Source organism: Nymphalis io, chromosome Z (assembly GCF_905147045.1).
Source record: "Nymphalis io chromosome Z, ilAglIoxx1.1, whole genome shotgun sequence".
NCBI lineage: Eukaryota > Metazoa > Arthropoda > Insecta > Lepidoptera > Nymphalidae > Nymphalis > Nymphalis io.
In genome coordinates, this window is record NC_065918.1 from 657,257 (window position 1) to 671,391 (window position 14,135).

General features: G+C 35.9%; 1 protein-coding gene across 1 annotated transcript in view; it reads right to left on the reverse strand.

Annotated features, from left to right (window-relative positions):
* The window catches only part of LOC126780582 (otoferlin-like), a 57,359-nt gene extending 43,488 nt beyond the window's left edge, over window positions 1-13,871 (reverse strand). Inside the window, exons 1-2 of the mRNA XM_050505179.1 lie at window positions 13,827-13,871; window positions 11,964-12,149 (exon numbers count right to left, since the gene is read on the reverse strand). Coding sequence (XP_050361136.1) covers window positions 11,964-12,149; window positions 13,827-13,871 — 231 coding nt within the window. The remainder of the gene's footprint in view (window positions 1-11,963; window positions 12,150-13,826) is intronic.
* Between the last annotated feature and the right edge of the window lie 264 nt (window positions 13,872-14,135).

The following is a 14,135-nucleotide window of genomic DNA, read 5'->3' on the forward strand; positions in this document are numbered from 1 at the left end:
TATATAAGGATATATAGACAAATATTTTTAAAATGCCATAAATTCCAATATTTTTTTAAATGTAAAATATAAAAAATAGTAGAATTTGTATATAGTATAAGAAACACTTATTTGTTAAAGTTTTTATAACTCTATAAACACAATAATAATTACATTATTAAAAGTAATACTAACATCGAAATTAAGTTAAACGTGAAGGAAGGCACGCACATGGTGGGAAAAGCCTGCATTAGTTAATTAAAAAAAAATGATTTGTTAAAATAACGCGAAGTGACGTTATAGTTATTTGAAAAATGCGTAACTTTTATTTCAAAATCATTATGTTTAGTTGTTCTTACCGGACCTTTAATTAATAATATTGATAGATATGAGATAGGATGATGTTCAGAAAAAGATATCATTTTCTGAACATTACCCATTTCTAAACTAAGATAATTTAACAAAATCGCATTGCAACATGAGTTATTGTTGATGTAGATATATTTTTTTAATAAATATCCCCATTTAAAACTAATAAAATTATGTTCAATGTGTTTAAATTTAAGTAACAAAGGAAATATCCTTTGTTACTAAACTTACTGCAGAAATAACAACGTACTGGCGTGTATAACACACACACACACACACAAATACACATCACATATTTAGTAATTATGATATAGTAGAGCACTCATACACTTGTATTAGATAAACGACGCTAATCCACGCAACGTTTTGTTTGCCTTTGTTAGACGCTATGTAAAGGAACTAATATAACTTAATCCACTTGACACTGAACAGAAAATTTCAGCTAAATATTCTTATTTAAATTTTGGGCACAATTTTTATATTAGTTGCAGAATATCGAGCATATATCTAGACATTTTACAGTCCAATAATAATCAAAATATTATTATAAATGTGACTAGCTTTACACTGTCTGTCAATTTGTTGGCACATCACGAATCCGCCACTGCAAAGATCGTAATAAACTTTGAAATAGAATAGCCTGGGACCTGGATAATAGACATAACATAATAGCATACATTACGGGTTTTATGGTTTCAAGATCTACAGGACGCGAATGGAGTCGCGGCTGACAGCTAATATCTCATATTATTGTATTTCAAAGAGTTATAGCTAGTGAGAATTACCATTAACTTAACAGCTTGATGTCATGGACTGTAAATAGTGGTTGCTATTATTTTTTATAAAACTGTATAAATACAATACGACGTATGTACGATCAGCTGACACTGATAAAATAACTAACTCATACAATACCCACACTAACACGCAATAATTATATATTAGTGTATTAACATGATTAAGGGTTAATTTACAAAGAAATTCGACTTGGCACTACTAAATGTTGCTTAAACTTAAGTAAGGTGAGTTCGAACCGATCTAGTTCAGCGTCAACTAATGATGCGACTTATCCCAGCCAACTTTAGGGAGAACGCTGGGGTCCGTATAGCTGTGCAAATTTTACAGAAAATGACAATAAAGTTTAGTATTCATAATTGGCGTAACGTAGTTTTAGTTAGTATTCTGAGGTATTATTATTAAAATTGCTGTTCCTGTAATGCAAAGGAATCTATTAAAAGTTTTTTTTACTAAAATAATTCGATAGTTTATATATACCAAGGGTTTTTATTCGAATGATACTATTTCAATGTTACCTCTGTTTCTTAAGCTAATTCATTCTTGTGCTAAGAGTACTAGAATATCCCGAGGGACTACTACAATAGAAATTGGAAATTGTTATACGAGTCTTACTCTTTTGTGCCTTTGAGATACGACTGAAAAATTCAATAAATGAAATGAATACATGTTTCTGCACATAAAGTTAAAATATAAAAAAATACTAATTGTATTATTGTTTATTTTCTGAAATTATATGTAACGAATAAAATTTAAAATAATTGTACGTAATATTTACACGAACAAAGAAATAATTGTTTAATCAACTAATATCCTGGGACATTATTCACACACGGCCATCTAATCCCAAATTAAAGCAGAGCTTGTGCTATGAAAACCAGACAACTGATATACTAAATATACTTTTATTTTGTAAATACATACTTATGTAGATAATTACACCCAGGCCTTTTTTATAGAATAGGAAGGTGGACGAGCATATGGGCCACCTGATGGAAATTCACCAACGTCTATAGACATTGGTATAGTAAGAAATTTTAATCATCACTTACATCGCCAATGCGCCACCAACCTTGGGAACTATGATGTTTTATCCCTTGTGCCTGTAATTCCACAGACTCACTCACCCTTCAAACTGGAACACAACAATACCAAGTACTGCTGTTTTGCGGTAGAATATCTGATGAGTGGGCGGTACCTAACCAGACGAGCTTACACAAAGCCCTACTACCAGTGAACTAATGTTTGTGAAACAGACATGTTTATGCACACAAATGTCTGTCCTGGATGGGAATTGAGCCCAAAACCTCCAGCGTGAAAGCAAAGTATCTACAAACCACTCCAACCGGCTCGCCATACTCGTTTAACCAACTAACCTTTTTGTAAATATAAAAATTCTTAGTAATTAAAACCAACTTTTAACTCTGTTATTCGCAAACTTTAACGATGTACAGAATTCAGAAAAGTATCCGAGTCTTCTCACTTACGAAAGGTGCATTCTAAATTAAGTTCGTACTTTCGTTTTTGAAATATGTGAAGTCAGAAATTAACTTTCACAGTCACCCGTTCCGCATTCGAGATATGGAAAATCACTTAGGTATATGATTACATCACATTTGTGGCGAACAAACAAAAGCTCGTAATGTCTCATTGTTGGAAAAAGAACACTTCTTAAAAATACGTTTTGGAGTTTATTCCACCATGCAGAACTTAGTGCACTCATGTGGAGGGAATTCCTAAGCATGCAGGTTTCCTTATGAGAATTTCCTTAATTGTCGAACGAATTTGACGTTATTGACAGCTAAAGTCACAGGTAGTTAATGAAAAATTAAAAACTATTGAATTAAATTTCCTTGTATTTTTAATCCTTATTAAAAATAAAAAAACGTTCAATCGATTGTATTAAAATATTGCTGGAACATTCCATTAGCATGAATTTGCGATATTGGTATCGGAGAGTTGTTTACAAAACCAATACAATAGAGGCATTGCAACCTTGTCGACAATTGGTGATTATTGGATAAATATTCGTCTTAATTTACAGACTGTAGGTTGCGATTGATAGCATAAATTTTCAGGTAGGGATTTAAAAATCTTTGTTGGCATTGACTCTTAGTAAATGGTTACGGGGTAAATTATAATGGTAACAATTGTTTTGCATAAACCACTCGTTCTAGATTGGATTAAGAAGAGCGGTCAATCAATCAATCAACAGCCAATCGTTGTCCACTGCTGAACATAGGCCTCTCCCAAGGTGCGCCAAAGCTCCCTGTCCTCCGCCTTCCGCATCCAGTTGGTGCCCGCCACCTTCTTAAGGTCGTCGGTCCACCTGGCTGGAGGGCGCCCCACGCTGCGCTTGCCGATTCGCGGTCTCCACTCTAGGACTCGTCTGCTCCAACGGCCATCGGTCCTACGACATACGTGACCAGCCCACTGCCACTTCAGCCTGCTAATTTTGCAAGCTATGTCGGTGACTCCGGTTCTATTCCGAATAATCTCATTTCTGATCTTATCCTTCAAAGATACTCCGAGCATAGCTCGCTCCATAGCACGCTGAGCGACTTTGAATTTGTGGACTAGTCCCGCAGTTAGTGTCCACGTTTCGGCACCGTATGTCATGGCAGGCAAGACGCATTGGTTGAAGATTTTCGTCTTCAAACATTGCGGTATAGACGACTTAAGGACTTGACGAAGGTTGCCAAATGCTGCCCATCCCAAGCGAATTCTTCGATCGGCTTCCTTCTCGAAGTTGTTCCTACCGACTTGTATTATCTGTCCTAGGTAGGTATATTCACTAACAACTTCGAGAGGTTTCCCCTCGACGTATATCGGTCCCGGCACGACATGCCTATTGAACATGACCTTGGTCTTGTCCAAGTTCATACCGAGACCGACACACCGGGAAGACTCGCCTAGGCTACGCAGCATTTCGGTGAGTTGTTCCAGCGACTCTTCTATGATGACGATATCGTCGGCAAATCGAAGGTGTGAGATGTACTCGCCGTTTACATTGACTCCATACCTAGTCCAATCCAGCGTTTTAAAAACGTCTTCCAACGCGTTGGTGAACAGTTTCGGGGATATTACATCCCCCTGTCTCACCCCTCTGCGCAGTTGGATCGCCTTCGTCTTACAGTCCTGAATGTGGACAGTCATTGTAGTGGCGTTGTACAGACATCTCAGTACCTCGATATATCTCCAATCGATATGACATCTCTGCAATGAGTCGAGCACTGCCCAGGTTTCGATGGAGTCGAAGGCTTTCTCGTAGTCCACAAATGCCATACACAGCGGCTGATTGCACTCTTCGGTCTTCTGCACAATCTGCCGAACAGTATGGATGTGGTCCACGATGCTGTAGCCTGATCGAAAGCCGGCTTGCTCTGGGGGCTGGAACTCGTCAAGTCGTCTGGCGAGACGGTTCGTGACGACTCTTGAGCACAGCTTATACACGTGACTCAGGAGGGAGATTGGTCTGTAGTTTTTCAAGAGGGTTTTATCACCTTTCTTGAAAAACAGTACCACCTCACTCCCGCTCCACGTTTCCGGGGTCTTGCCATGTTGAATGACGGAATTAAAGAGGCTTGCTAGCTCTTTCAGGACCGGAGTCCCGCCTGCCTTAAGCAACTCTGTTGTGATTCCGTCATCTCCCAGAGCTTTGTTGTTTTTAAGCTGTTCTAGAGCCGCCCTAATCTCTCCTTGGTCAACGACCGGGAGCTCCTCGGAGTAATGGCGCATAAGAGGGGCGCGCTGGTCATCAATACTGATTCCCACGGGTTTATCCGATCTTGATGAGAACAACTGCCCTTAAAACCTCTCTACTTCTCCGACAATCTCAGGCCTAGAGGTAACGACCCCACCATTTTCAGTTTTAAGTTTTGTCAGACGCGGCCTCCCAAACTTGCGAGCGAACACTTTCGATTCCCGATTTTGCTCAATCGCAGCCTTGATGGCACGGGTATTGGAGCGTCGGAGATCGTGTCGCGTCAGCGTTTTTATTGTTCGGTTTAAGGCCTTATCTGACAAAAACGATGGTAGTTCTCGTCGTTTTCTCATGAGCTCGAGTGTCTCAGCAGAGAGTTTTGGTGCGTTGTCTCTTCTTTGTGGTGGAAAACACTTGCGGGATGTTTTGCAGTATTTTGACCAGCATGTCGGTTCTCTCATCAATGCTGCTTATGGTTTCCAACGCGGTGAATTGATTTTGAAGTTCCATTTGGAACTTTTCGGAGCCTTGAGCAGCTTGGAGCATGGTAGGTCGGAGAGTCGACCTCATCATTCTCGATCTTTCGGCTTTTAAGTTGATATTTAGAGTGCCTCGAACCAAGCGGTGATCACTTCCGGTATTAAACCTGTTGATCACTGAGACATTTCTAAATATGTGCCTTTTATTCGAAATGATAAAGTCTATCTCGTTCCTTGTCACGTTATCGGGGCTTCGCCAGGTCCACCTCCTCTGAGGCTTCTTTTGAAAGAAGTAGAAGAAGAAGTGCCGTGGAGTACCGGCTTAGAATAGTACTCCCCCAATCTCATCCCGTGGGTGTCGTAAGAGGCGACTGAGGGACGGGGAAAAGGGGGGATGGGCAGCAGCGTCCCCCCTCCCATAAACATCTTACCCCCCTACTGCGCTCGCCAACACGCCTGCCCAGCGCGGCGAGTAAGGGCAAACCCCTCCCTTAATGGCAGATGCGCCCAAAAAAAGGCCCCCAGTTACCGGCAAGCCCGCTAGGCCCGACCAAGGTAGCGGTCGCGGTATCGGCAGGGCAGGGGTTGCTAAGAATCACCGGTTCACGTCAGGCTACCGTATAAAACGACTGCACATGGCAACGTATAATGGACGCTCGATGAGGCTGGACCATCACCTCGCCGAATTAGAAGTAGAGTTAAGTCATATAAACTGGCATATACTGGGGTTATCTGAAGTCCGAAGACAGGGGGAGGACACGATAACTCTAGAGTCCGGTAACTTACTCTACTTCCGCGAAGGTGATAACCTCTCCCAGGGTGGTGTCGGTTTTCTAGTCAAAAAGGATCTCATTAGCAGCATTGTGGAAATCAGTAGTGTGTCGAACCCGGTAGCGTACCTTGTCCTAAAACTTTCCGACAGGTACTCCCTGAAGGTCGTACAGGTATATGCGCCAACTTCGACATACTCTGATGATGTGGTCGAAGCGATGTACGAGGACATCGCAAAGGCCCTCAACGACACCTCGAAGGCCCACTACAATGTTGTTATGAATCGAAAGTCGGACCTTACGGCTTGGGCTGCTGACATCACAGGGGGCAAATGCTGGTAAACTTTCTCGAAGCGCAGGGGCTTTTTTTGAGAAGAGCGGTGCTGCTGGGAAATATATAAGTATAAATATAACGTATAAATATAAGTATTTAATATATTATTTATGGTTCATGTTTGAATCTCAATCAATTAATCTCAGTCAATCTTTATATTACTAACATAATACGATTTCATATTTTATGTAACTTCGAGGAATTTATTATATTATTAAAAATATAAATATAATTTGTCTATTATATATAAACAAACATGATCCTTAAAACACCAATCTCGGTATGACTGCTGACTTGAATAAACATGTTACGGCTTCCTCAATTCGTGTTTGTTGCTGATTTATTCAAATCATGATGTTGTAATTCATCGCAGGACACGATGGTGATTAAAAATACCCACATATTCTAACCACACACATTGATACTCTGCGAGGCTCAGTATATTTACAGCTAAAATGAATTGTGATGCCCGTGTATGGCCCAATAAATACTTGTATAACATTTGTCACACAAATATCTAACCGTAAAATGTGCTCAATGTGTGACGAAACAATGACTGTTGGGTTAGAAATCCATTAAATATTTTGACTAGGATATATTACTAGATGCCTAGACTAAGAGTCGAAAAGAAATTTTAATTATAAGATACTTTCTTTATGTGGCAATGTAAGTATCGTCGTAAAAGCTACAAATGCGACAATTGAAGCGTCAATCTTTGTAATGCTTTCTTTAACTTAAAAACATCAGTTCTTACAAGAACACTTCTCTCTGTATAAATATTTTCGCGTTTATTGAATTTTAGTTTAACCAAATTTAAGGAAGACCTACTGGAAGGTGGCCAATGGGCCAAATTATGGTAATGCGCTCCATCGCCCATAGACATTGGCGCTGTAAATATTAATCATTCATATTATTTATTAGTTTCATTATATATGTTGTTGTTGTCATTTACACCGTTGTTAACTTCCTATTATTTCAAACAGTATTCATCCTTATCCAAAAAAGTGGTCTGGGTAGGACCCGGGTGGTCGGTCCTCACGACTTTCCAGTGGCAATAGTAAAAATAATATAAATTTTTTCAGTTATATTTATTAGCATGATAAAAAATTGAGTCTATCGATTTTACTCAAAATCTAATCAACGCTAGAATTTGTAATTCTGCGTCGAATGCAATTAGCCTCATCTCGATATCATTTTTGTTAAAGAAATAATCGTGAAAAAAAATCCGAGCGCACCTACACACACACGGACATCCTCTTAAAAACATGCAATGGACTCTAATGATCTTGAAACGTGGAGAAACGTCAAAATTCGGGATTCATAAAATGGGTTCGCTCATTACAAAAACCTTTTACTGAGATGTTAATAACAAATGGATTAATTATAAATCTTTACTGAAAATAAAACTTAACATTTTAACTTTACAATTAGAATTACTGCTTTCTTTGTTTTAAAATATACTATTTCTCATGATTATATACGTAACTCCACTACTCGTATTAATTTAGGTTAGTATTTATTTATATTAAAATATATTTTAATGAATACGTAACACAGGATGACAGACTGTTTCATACTACAAAAAATAAAAATATATTTTAATAAAAAGCGAATGGATCTTTTGTATTACTCTTGATCAAATTTTTATTTTTGAAAACGTTTGATTTTTTATCCAATATCACGATTGTATGTTTTCTCGAAACGGATTTAAAACTATTGCTTGTCAGCGTTTATTCTACATCGAATCCGTTGTATGTCCATGCACACAGAATTGGTTGCTATTTTTTGAACGAAATAGAAAACCTGTATACAAGAACATATTATTTTTATTTTTGCAGCTGCAACGGCTTTTTGATTCAACAAACGAGATTAACTTATCCTGTGATAAAACCATTAAAAACACGTTTCGCAGCTAATTCTATTTTTTAACTTAATTTATTTGAATAAATAAATCGAAGGCAGATATAAATCTTACTAATATAGATGACAGCTAATAAAATATAGTGTTATTTTGTCTGCATAATTTCATTTAAATAATTTCTTTACATAATAGGTAGGTTTCTTGATCATGTTATTGGAGTAAAACAAAATTATTTTAGGCACAATGAAAGGGAAATTTCACTCGTAATTAGTTACAATGTTTGTATTTTATCTAATTTAGTAGTAGTCGAGATGGCCTAGTGGCGAGAACACGTGAATCTTAAGTGATGTTTACGGTTGCAAAACCAGGCACTGCCATTGAATTTTGAATTGCTTAATTAGTGCATAAAATACATCGTGGGGAAACCTGTGTGCGGTTTTGTGGATACACATATAATATACACAAATCCGCATGAGAAAAGTTTGGTGTGATACGCTTCAAACCTTTTCAAAAAGAGATGAGGCCCAGCAGTGGGATATATAGAGGCTATTTAAGATATCGTTTAATCTTATATGATTATTATTTATTATTTGTATTATATGCACTTGCGGTCCTTTTTCGTGTGCTAAGGCTAATCCTATTGTCATTATTGAGGATTATCTTAAATAATTTAGTAAATAGCAACTAATAATATTTTCTTGGCAGGATTTTTATTGTGCAGCGTTTAACATTAAGCCAAGTTATTGTACCCTTGGGAAATCACTATTTCCCTTTTATCTTCTTCGGGAAACATACGGGAGGTAATCTCGGAGAAATGTGTCATCTTCGTCATCGTTTGTTGGCCCTTATCCTACTGGATACTGCAAAATAAATTGTATTTGACAAATATTTACAGCGTGCAGTAGTCTGACCTCGATCTACATTGGAGATGCTTTTTTTTGGCTTCCTACCATCAAAAGACCTCCCCTTGCACTTAGTGCTGACATTATTGATGGGTGCGCTTTACATCAATGGATCGATACACCCGAAACCGCATGATTTCTTAGAAAACACTATACTCTACTGAAATTTTCTACTATTTAAGGGGTAAAATGGTACCCCAAAAGATAAGAGGTAACGAACATAGTAAAAATAGTAATATATATATGTTCGAGAATATTATAATGACACCAACAAAAATCAAACTCTAAACACTACAGTACGAGTTAAATCAAGTAATGAGGTGGTAGCTATACAAGGAATATATTGTTGATAGGACTTTGAATATAAATCAACTTACAACTATACCATCTGTTGAACATTTCTTTAAAGCTTACGATGTCAATGTTAAATGCGTACCAACAAGGAAAGCTTGGACCGCGTCAGAGCACTTCTAGTCCGCACGATGTATCATAACATAATGCAAGCTATCTCCTCTTTACCAGCACTAATGCCAATTGCACAATTGCTTTTAGTTGTCAATTGACATAAAGTGTAGATAATAACGACCTTTACAATGTATTTATTTTTATCGTAACCACCCTTTTTATTTAAACATAGTTTTGAAGCTTTTGAAAATATATTCTATATTAATTACTTAACTACTCATGTCGGAATATTTTACGCTGTTCATCCATGATTACCTTATCTTATTTCGGAGAAAGAAGATTTTGCAAGTCAAACAGGTAAACAAACTCCACAGTTAGTATATAAAAATTCCGTTTTAACATTGGATTTACGGAACCATAAAAGTATAAATGGTAAAAACATATATGAGATTTAATATCATACATCAAATTTCCTTATTCTAAGTAATTTTTTTGGGTGAAGTAAATTATTTCTCGGTATTGCTTGTTGTTTTTATATAATATATTAAATGGTTATTTTCGTGAAAATGTAAATGTTAAATGCCTCGCAGTGTAGTGGTTATTTTATAAAGCTCCCGAGGTACAGGGTTGGAAATTCCTAGCCTCGATTCGTCACCACCAATAGGAACTGAGATGTTACGTACACTGTGCTTGTGCCTGTGTTATCGGAACACACTAACACTAACAGCCTGTGATGTCCCACTGCTGGGCTAAGGCCTCCTCTCTCTTTTTGAGGTGAAGGTTTGGAGCTTATTTCACCACGCTGCTCCAATTCGGGTTGGTGGAATACACATGTAGAATATACACAGAAATTCAGTGAAATTAGACACATGCAGGTTTCCTCGCGATGTTTTCCTTCACCGTCAAGCACGATATGAATTATAATCACATGAAAATTCAGCGGTGCTTGCCCGGATTTCAAACCACGATCGTCGGTTAAGATTCACGCGTTCTTACCACTGGGCCATCTCGGCTTGACTGGCAACCGGACCATTTTTTTATAAAAAAACTATTAATTTACCATCTATGTTACAATTGGTGCACCCTTTACATTAAAATCGAGACGCGTCATCGTATTTATAAATAAAGCTTAAATATTTTTTATTGATGGGATCACTATTATGGATAGCGTATGTACCATTTTAGAAATTTTAATCAATACTTTTAATATATTTATTGAAGTGGAAGTAAGGCTGCCATTACTCCTACATATTTCATATTAAAACCTCCAGCTTGTTATAAATTGATGTCGAAAAATTTAAAATTCTTGGGCTAGAAATATTTTTAGCTATTAGCTACTTCATGCTTGTCAAGTCTAGTTTGAGCCGAATAGTCAACACTAATATTTCATGTGATTTTTAAATAATGACAATAATGGCCGTCAGCCATTATCATTCCTAACAGGTAAAGTCCTTTATATAATGATTCCATGACTAAATACTCGGTTAAAGGTTGGATTATCTGCACTGGCATTTTACTTTAAAAATCTTGCCAAATTTTTATTCAAAGCAGTTAGGTAAAGTTACGAGTAAGAGAGGAACTATGTTCTCCACACTCAAACGTTATAGTTGTTAACACGCAAATATGATGTCTACTAAATATATAAATTATTTATAATTTAATTATATTATTGAAAATTGTATTATTTCTTAAGCTATAATATGCTTTCATGCTGTTATTTGCTGCCTATTTGATTAAGTTATTATGGACCTTGATTTACTGGGTCCGCATTCCGGGTCAGACCAATAAAAGTTTTTGAGTTTTATGTCAATAAATTTTCAGTAGCAGCACCCAATTATGGTAACTGAAGATGTTACACTCACATGCCTCGGAAGGCAAGTTAAGTTGGTGCAGATCATCTCTCCTCGGTCCTATCGGATTCCGTCTTGTCAGATTATGTATGACATTCAAGGAATCGAGAGTGCGTGTAATGTGCATTATGCACTTACGCATATCTATATTATAAGGTCTTCTAAAAAGTTAGTTTACTACCATTATTATCGCCATCATTAATTATTAAAACTATCTCCCATGCATACTTCCGTCCCCATATTTACTTCTAATACATTTACAAAAACGGTGATACACCCTTGAAGTGAAGAACTTATTTACAAGCATAAATCCCCTATTTAAAACTCTCATTGAGTGAAATTTTAAAATATTACTAAGCCTTCACCTAAGTTGTAAGTAACAAAAAAAACTAACGACAAGTAAGCCAGCATTCAGTTACATGAAAAACATAATAATGTCTTCAAATCAATAATAATCGCATTTACCTAAAATAATATTTTATTACATTTAAAAATATTAATTTTTAAAATACTTACCGCTGCAGGTTGGTTCCGTTCAGTAAGCAGAGTATCAATCACGGACATCTGGCCATCTGCTACCACTACATCCAGGCCGAGGCGGTAAACACCAAGCTTCTGACGCTTTGTGAATCGCCGCGTCACCAGGTAGACGGTGAGGACCTCCCCCGCCGTGACGGGTTCGGACAATTCCCATACGAATTTCTATTAAAAAGTAAAAAGTGTTAATCGAATTAAAAAATTTAAGTATCATAATAATAACACAGTGATCATTAAATATAAAAACCAAAGTGTATTGTATATTGCAATACCTTTGTGGCAACACGCAAACTTACGACGAACGCGAAGTGGTTGTTATATTAAGAATCATGTAGCTAGAGAGGATCAACTGATTTTAATAATGTTTTATCTTGTTGAAGCATCTCATGTGGCATTATCAGTAAATTTAATATAGAAGACCTACCATCTCCTATATTAGATTTGCATTTCATTGAAATTACAGACAATAAATATATTATATTTGCAACTTGGAAAAGCTTCATTACAATGATTCGCTTACTAAGATTTTTTTTAGATATCTTACGGTGAAAATCTTTTCGTTATTTATTTTTTTCCTTCGCTATTTAAAATAGGAACAAATTCATTATAATTGCTCGTGTGCAACTTTAAGATAATATAATAATAATTATACGATGAAATAAAAAAAAATAAAAAACAATGAAATTTTACTCTAAAATCGCGTTTTATTTATATGAAAATACGAATAGGTAAAAAAATAACTGACTAAAATTAAAAAGTTTATTGGTTTTTCACAGATTGACAATTTAACTGTAACAGGTTTATTTTTTCCTAGAAGCAGTACTGCTTTTGACAGAAAAATTAAACTCAGTATGAGTTTTTTGAAATATACGAAATATTTTAACGAATTGAACGATTGTCCTATTTTTCGGTCAAGATCTAAAAAATTTGCATTCTTATATTTATTTTTATACATTTGAGTAACAAGAACAGTAAATAGCAACGTATAGATCATACACGCCCATAGACAATGATCAGGTTATGATTTTATATATTGAGGTTTTTTTTTAAATAAAAGCATTATTATTATCATTATAAGAAATTTCTAATATTCCTGTTTACCTCCAATTAAGTATATATATTGTGATGTGTACACCGTTGTATTACTGATTATTATTGTTCAAATTGCATTTCATTGTCATTTTAAGCTGCGTGATGGTACTTTATGATACTTGAGTAATATTTGGCGATGACTGAAGGCAGTGTTGACCCTCACGATAGGCATGCTTTAGAATTAAAAAATAAATGATTTTAGAGAAGAAACTATTTTAAATGATTCTCAAAAATGATTTTATTTTAATATACACATTGAGAATAATAAGATTTAAAAAAAATAAAAGTATAAAATTCTGCAATCGGACATTTTATTTGAAATACCAATCAGAGCGTCACGTCACGCCTCTGTATCTATAACCGTTTCTCTTGAACAGTTGTTGTGTTTACGCCTTTCAAAATTAATTTTGCATAATTTAATTAGTTGAGTCGTTGGTTATTCGCGTTTTTGTGAAGAAAATAAAACATCCAAGATCTATCAATGATGGAACAAGGTGTAGTTAAGGCAAATTCCTCTAATATGCCCAGGATTTGTTGATTTTAGGAGAGTTTCTTTCATCAAATAAAGACTTTTGCTCATCTGAATTTCGAAATGTGAAAATTTCCTTGTAATTAATTTTTTATTTATCTTTAGTGTTATCATAAGTTTTATCTGTTAACTATATAGTATTACTCACATATGAAAAGCCCTAATATTTTTACCAGTGAGAACTTTTACTTTTAAGCAATTTCTTCAAAATGTTCTGTAACCATACTTTCTTTTAATTGTTTTCCACTTTCTTCAAGAACCATCATTTTTCGTTTCTTACTTATATATGGTCGTTCTGCTTCTGTAGATTGTTCTTCGATCTGGTTGGCATTCAAATGTATTTATACACAGAGGGACCGCACACCACTTGCAAACTTTGGAATTCATTTTTAACCTTAGGAAATACGTAATACTTTCTGCCTTTCTTTGTTGTGTATAGACACAATACAACGTTTACTGTTGTTTACTGAGGCGTGACGTCACGTGCGAAATTCAAAATAGGTAAATGAAAATGCAATTATTTGCGTATA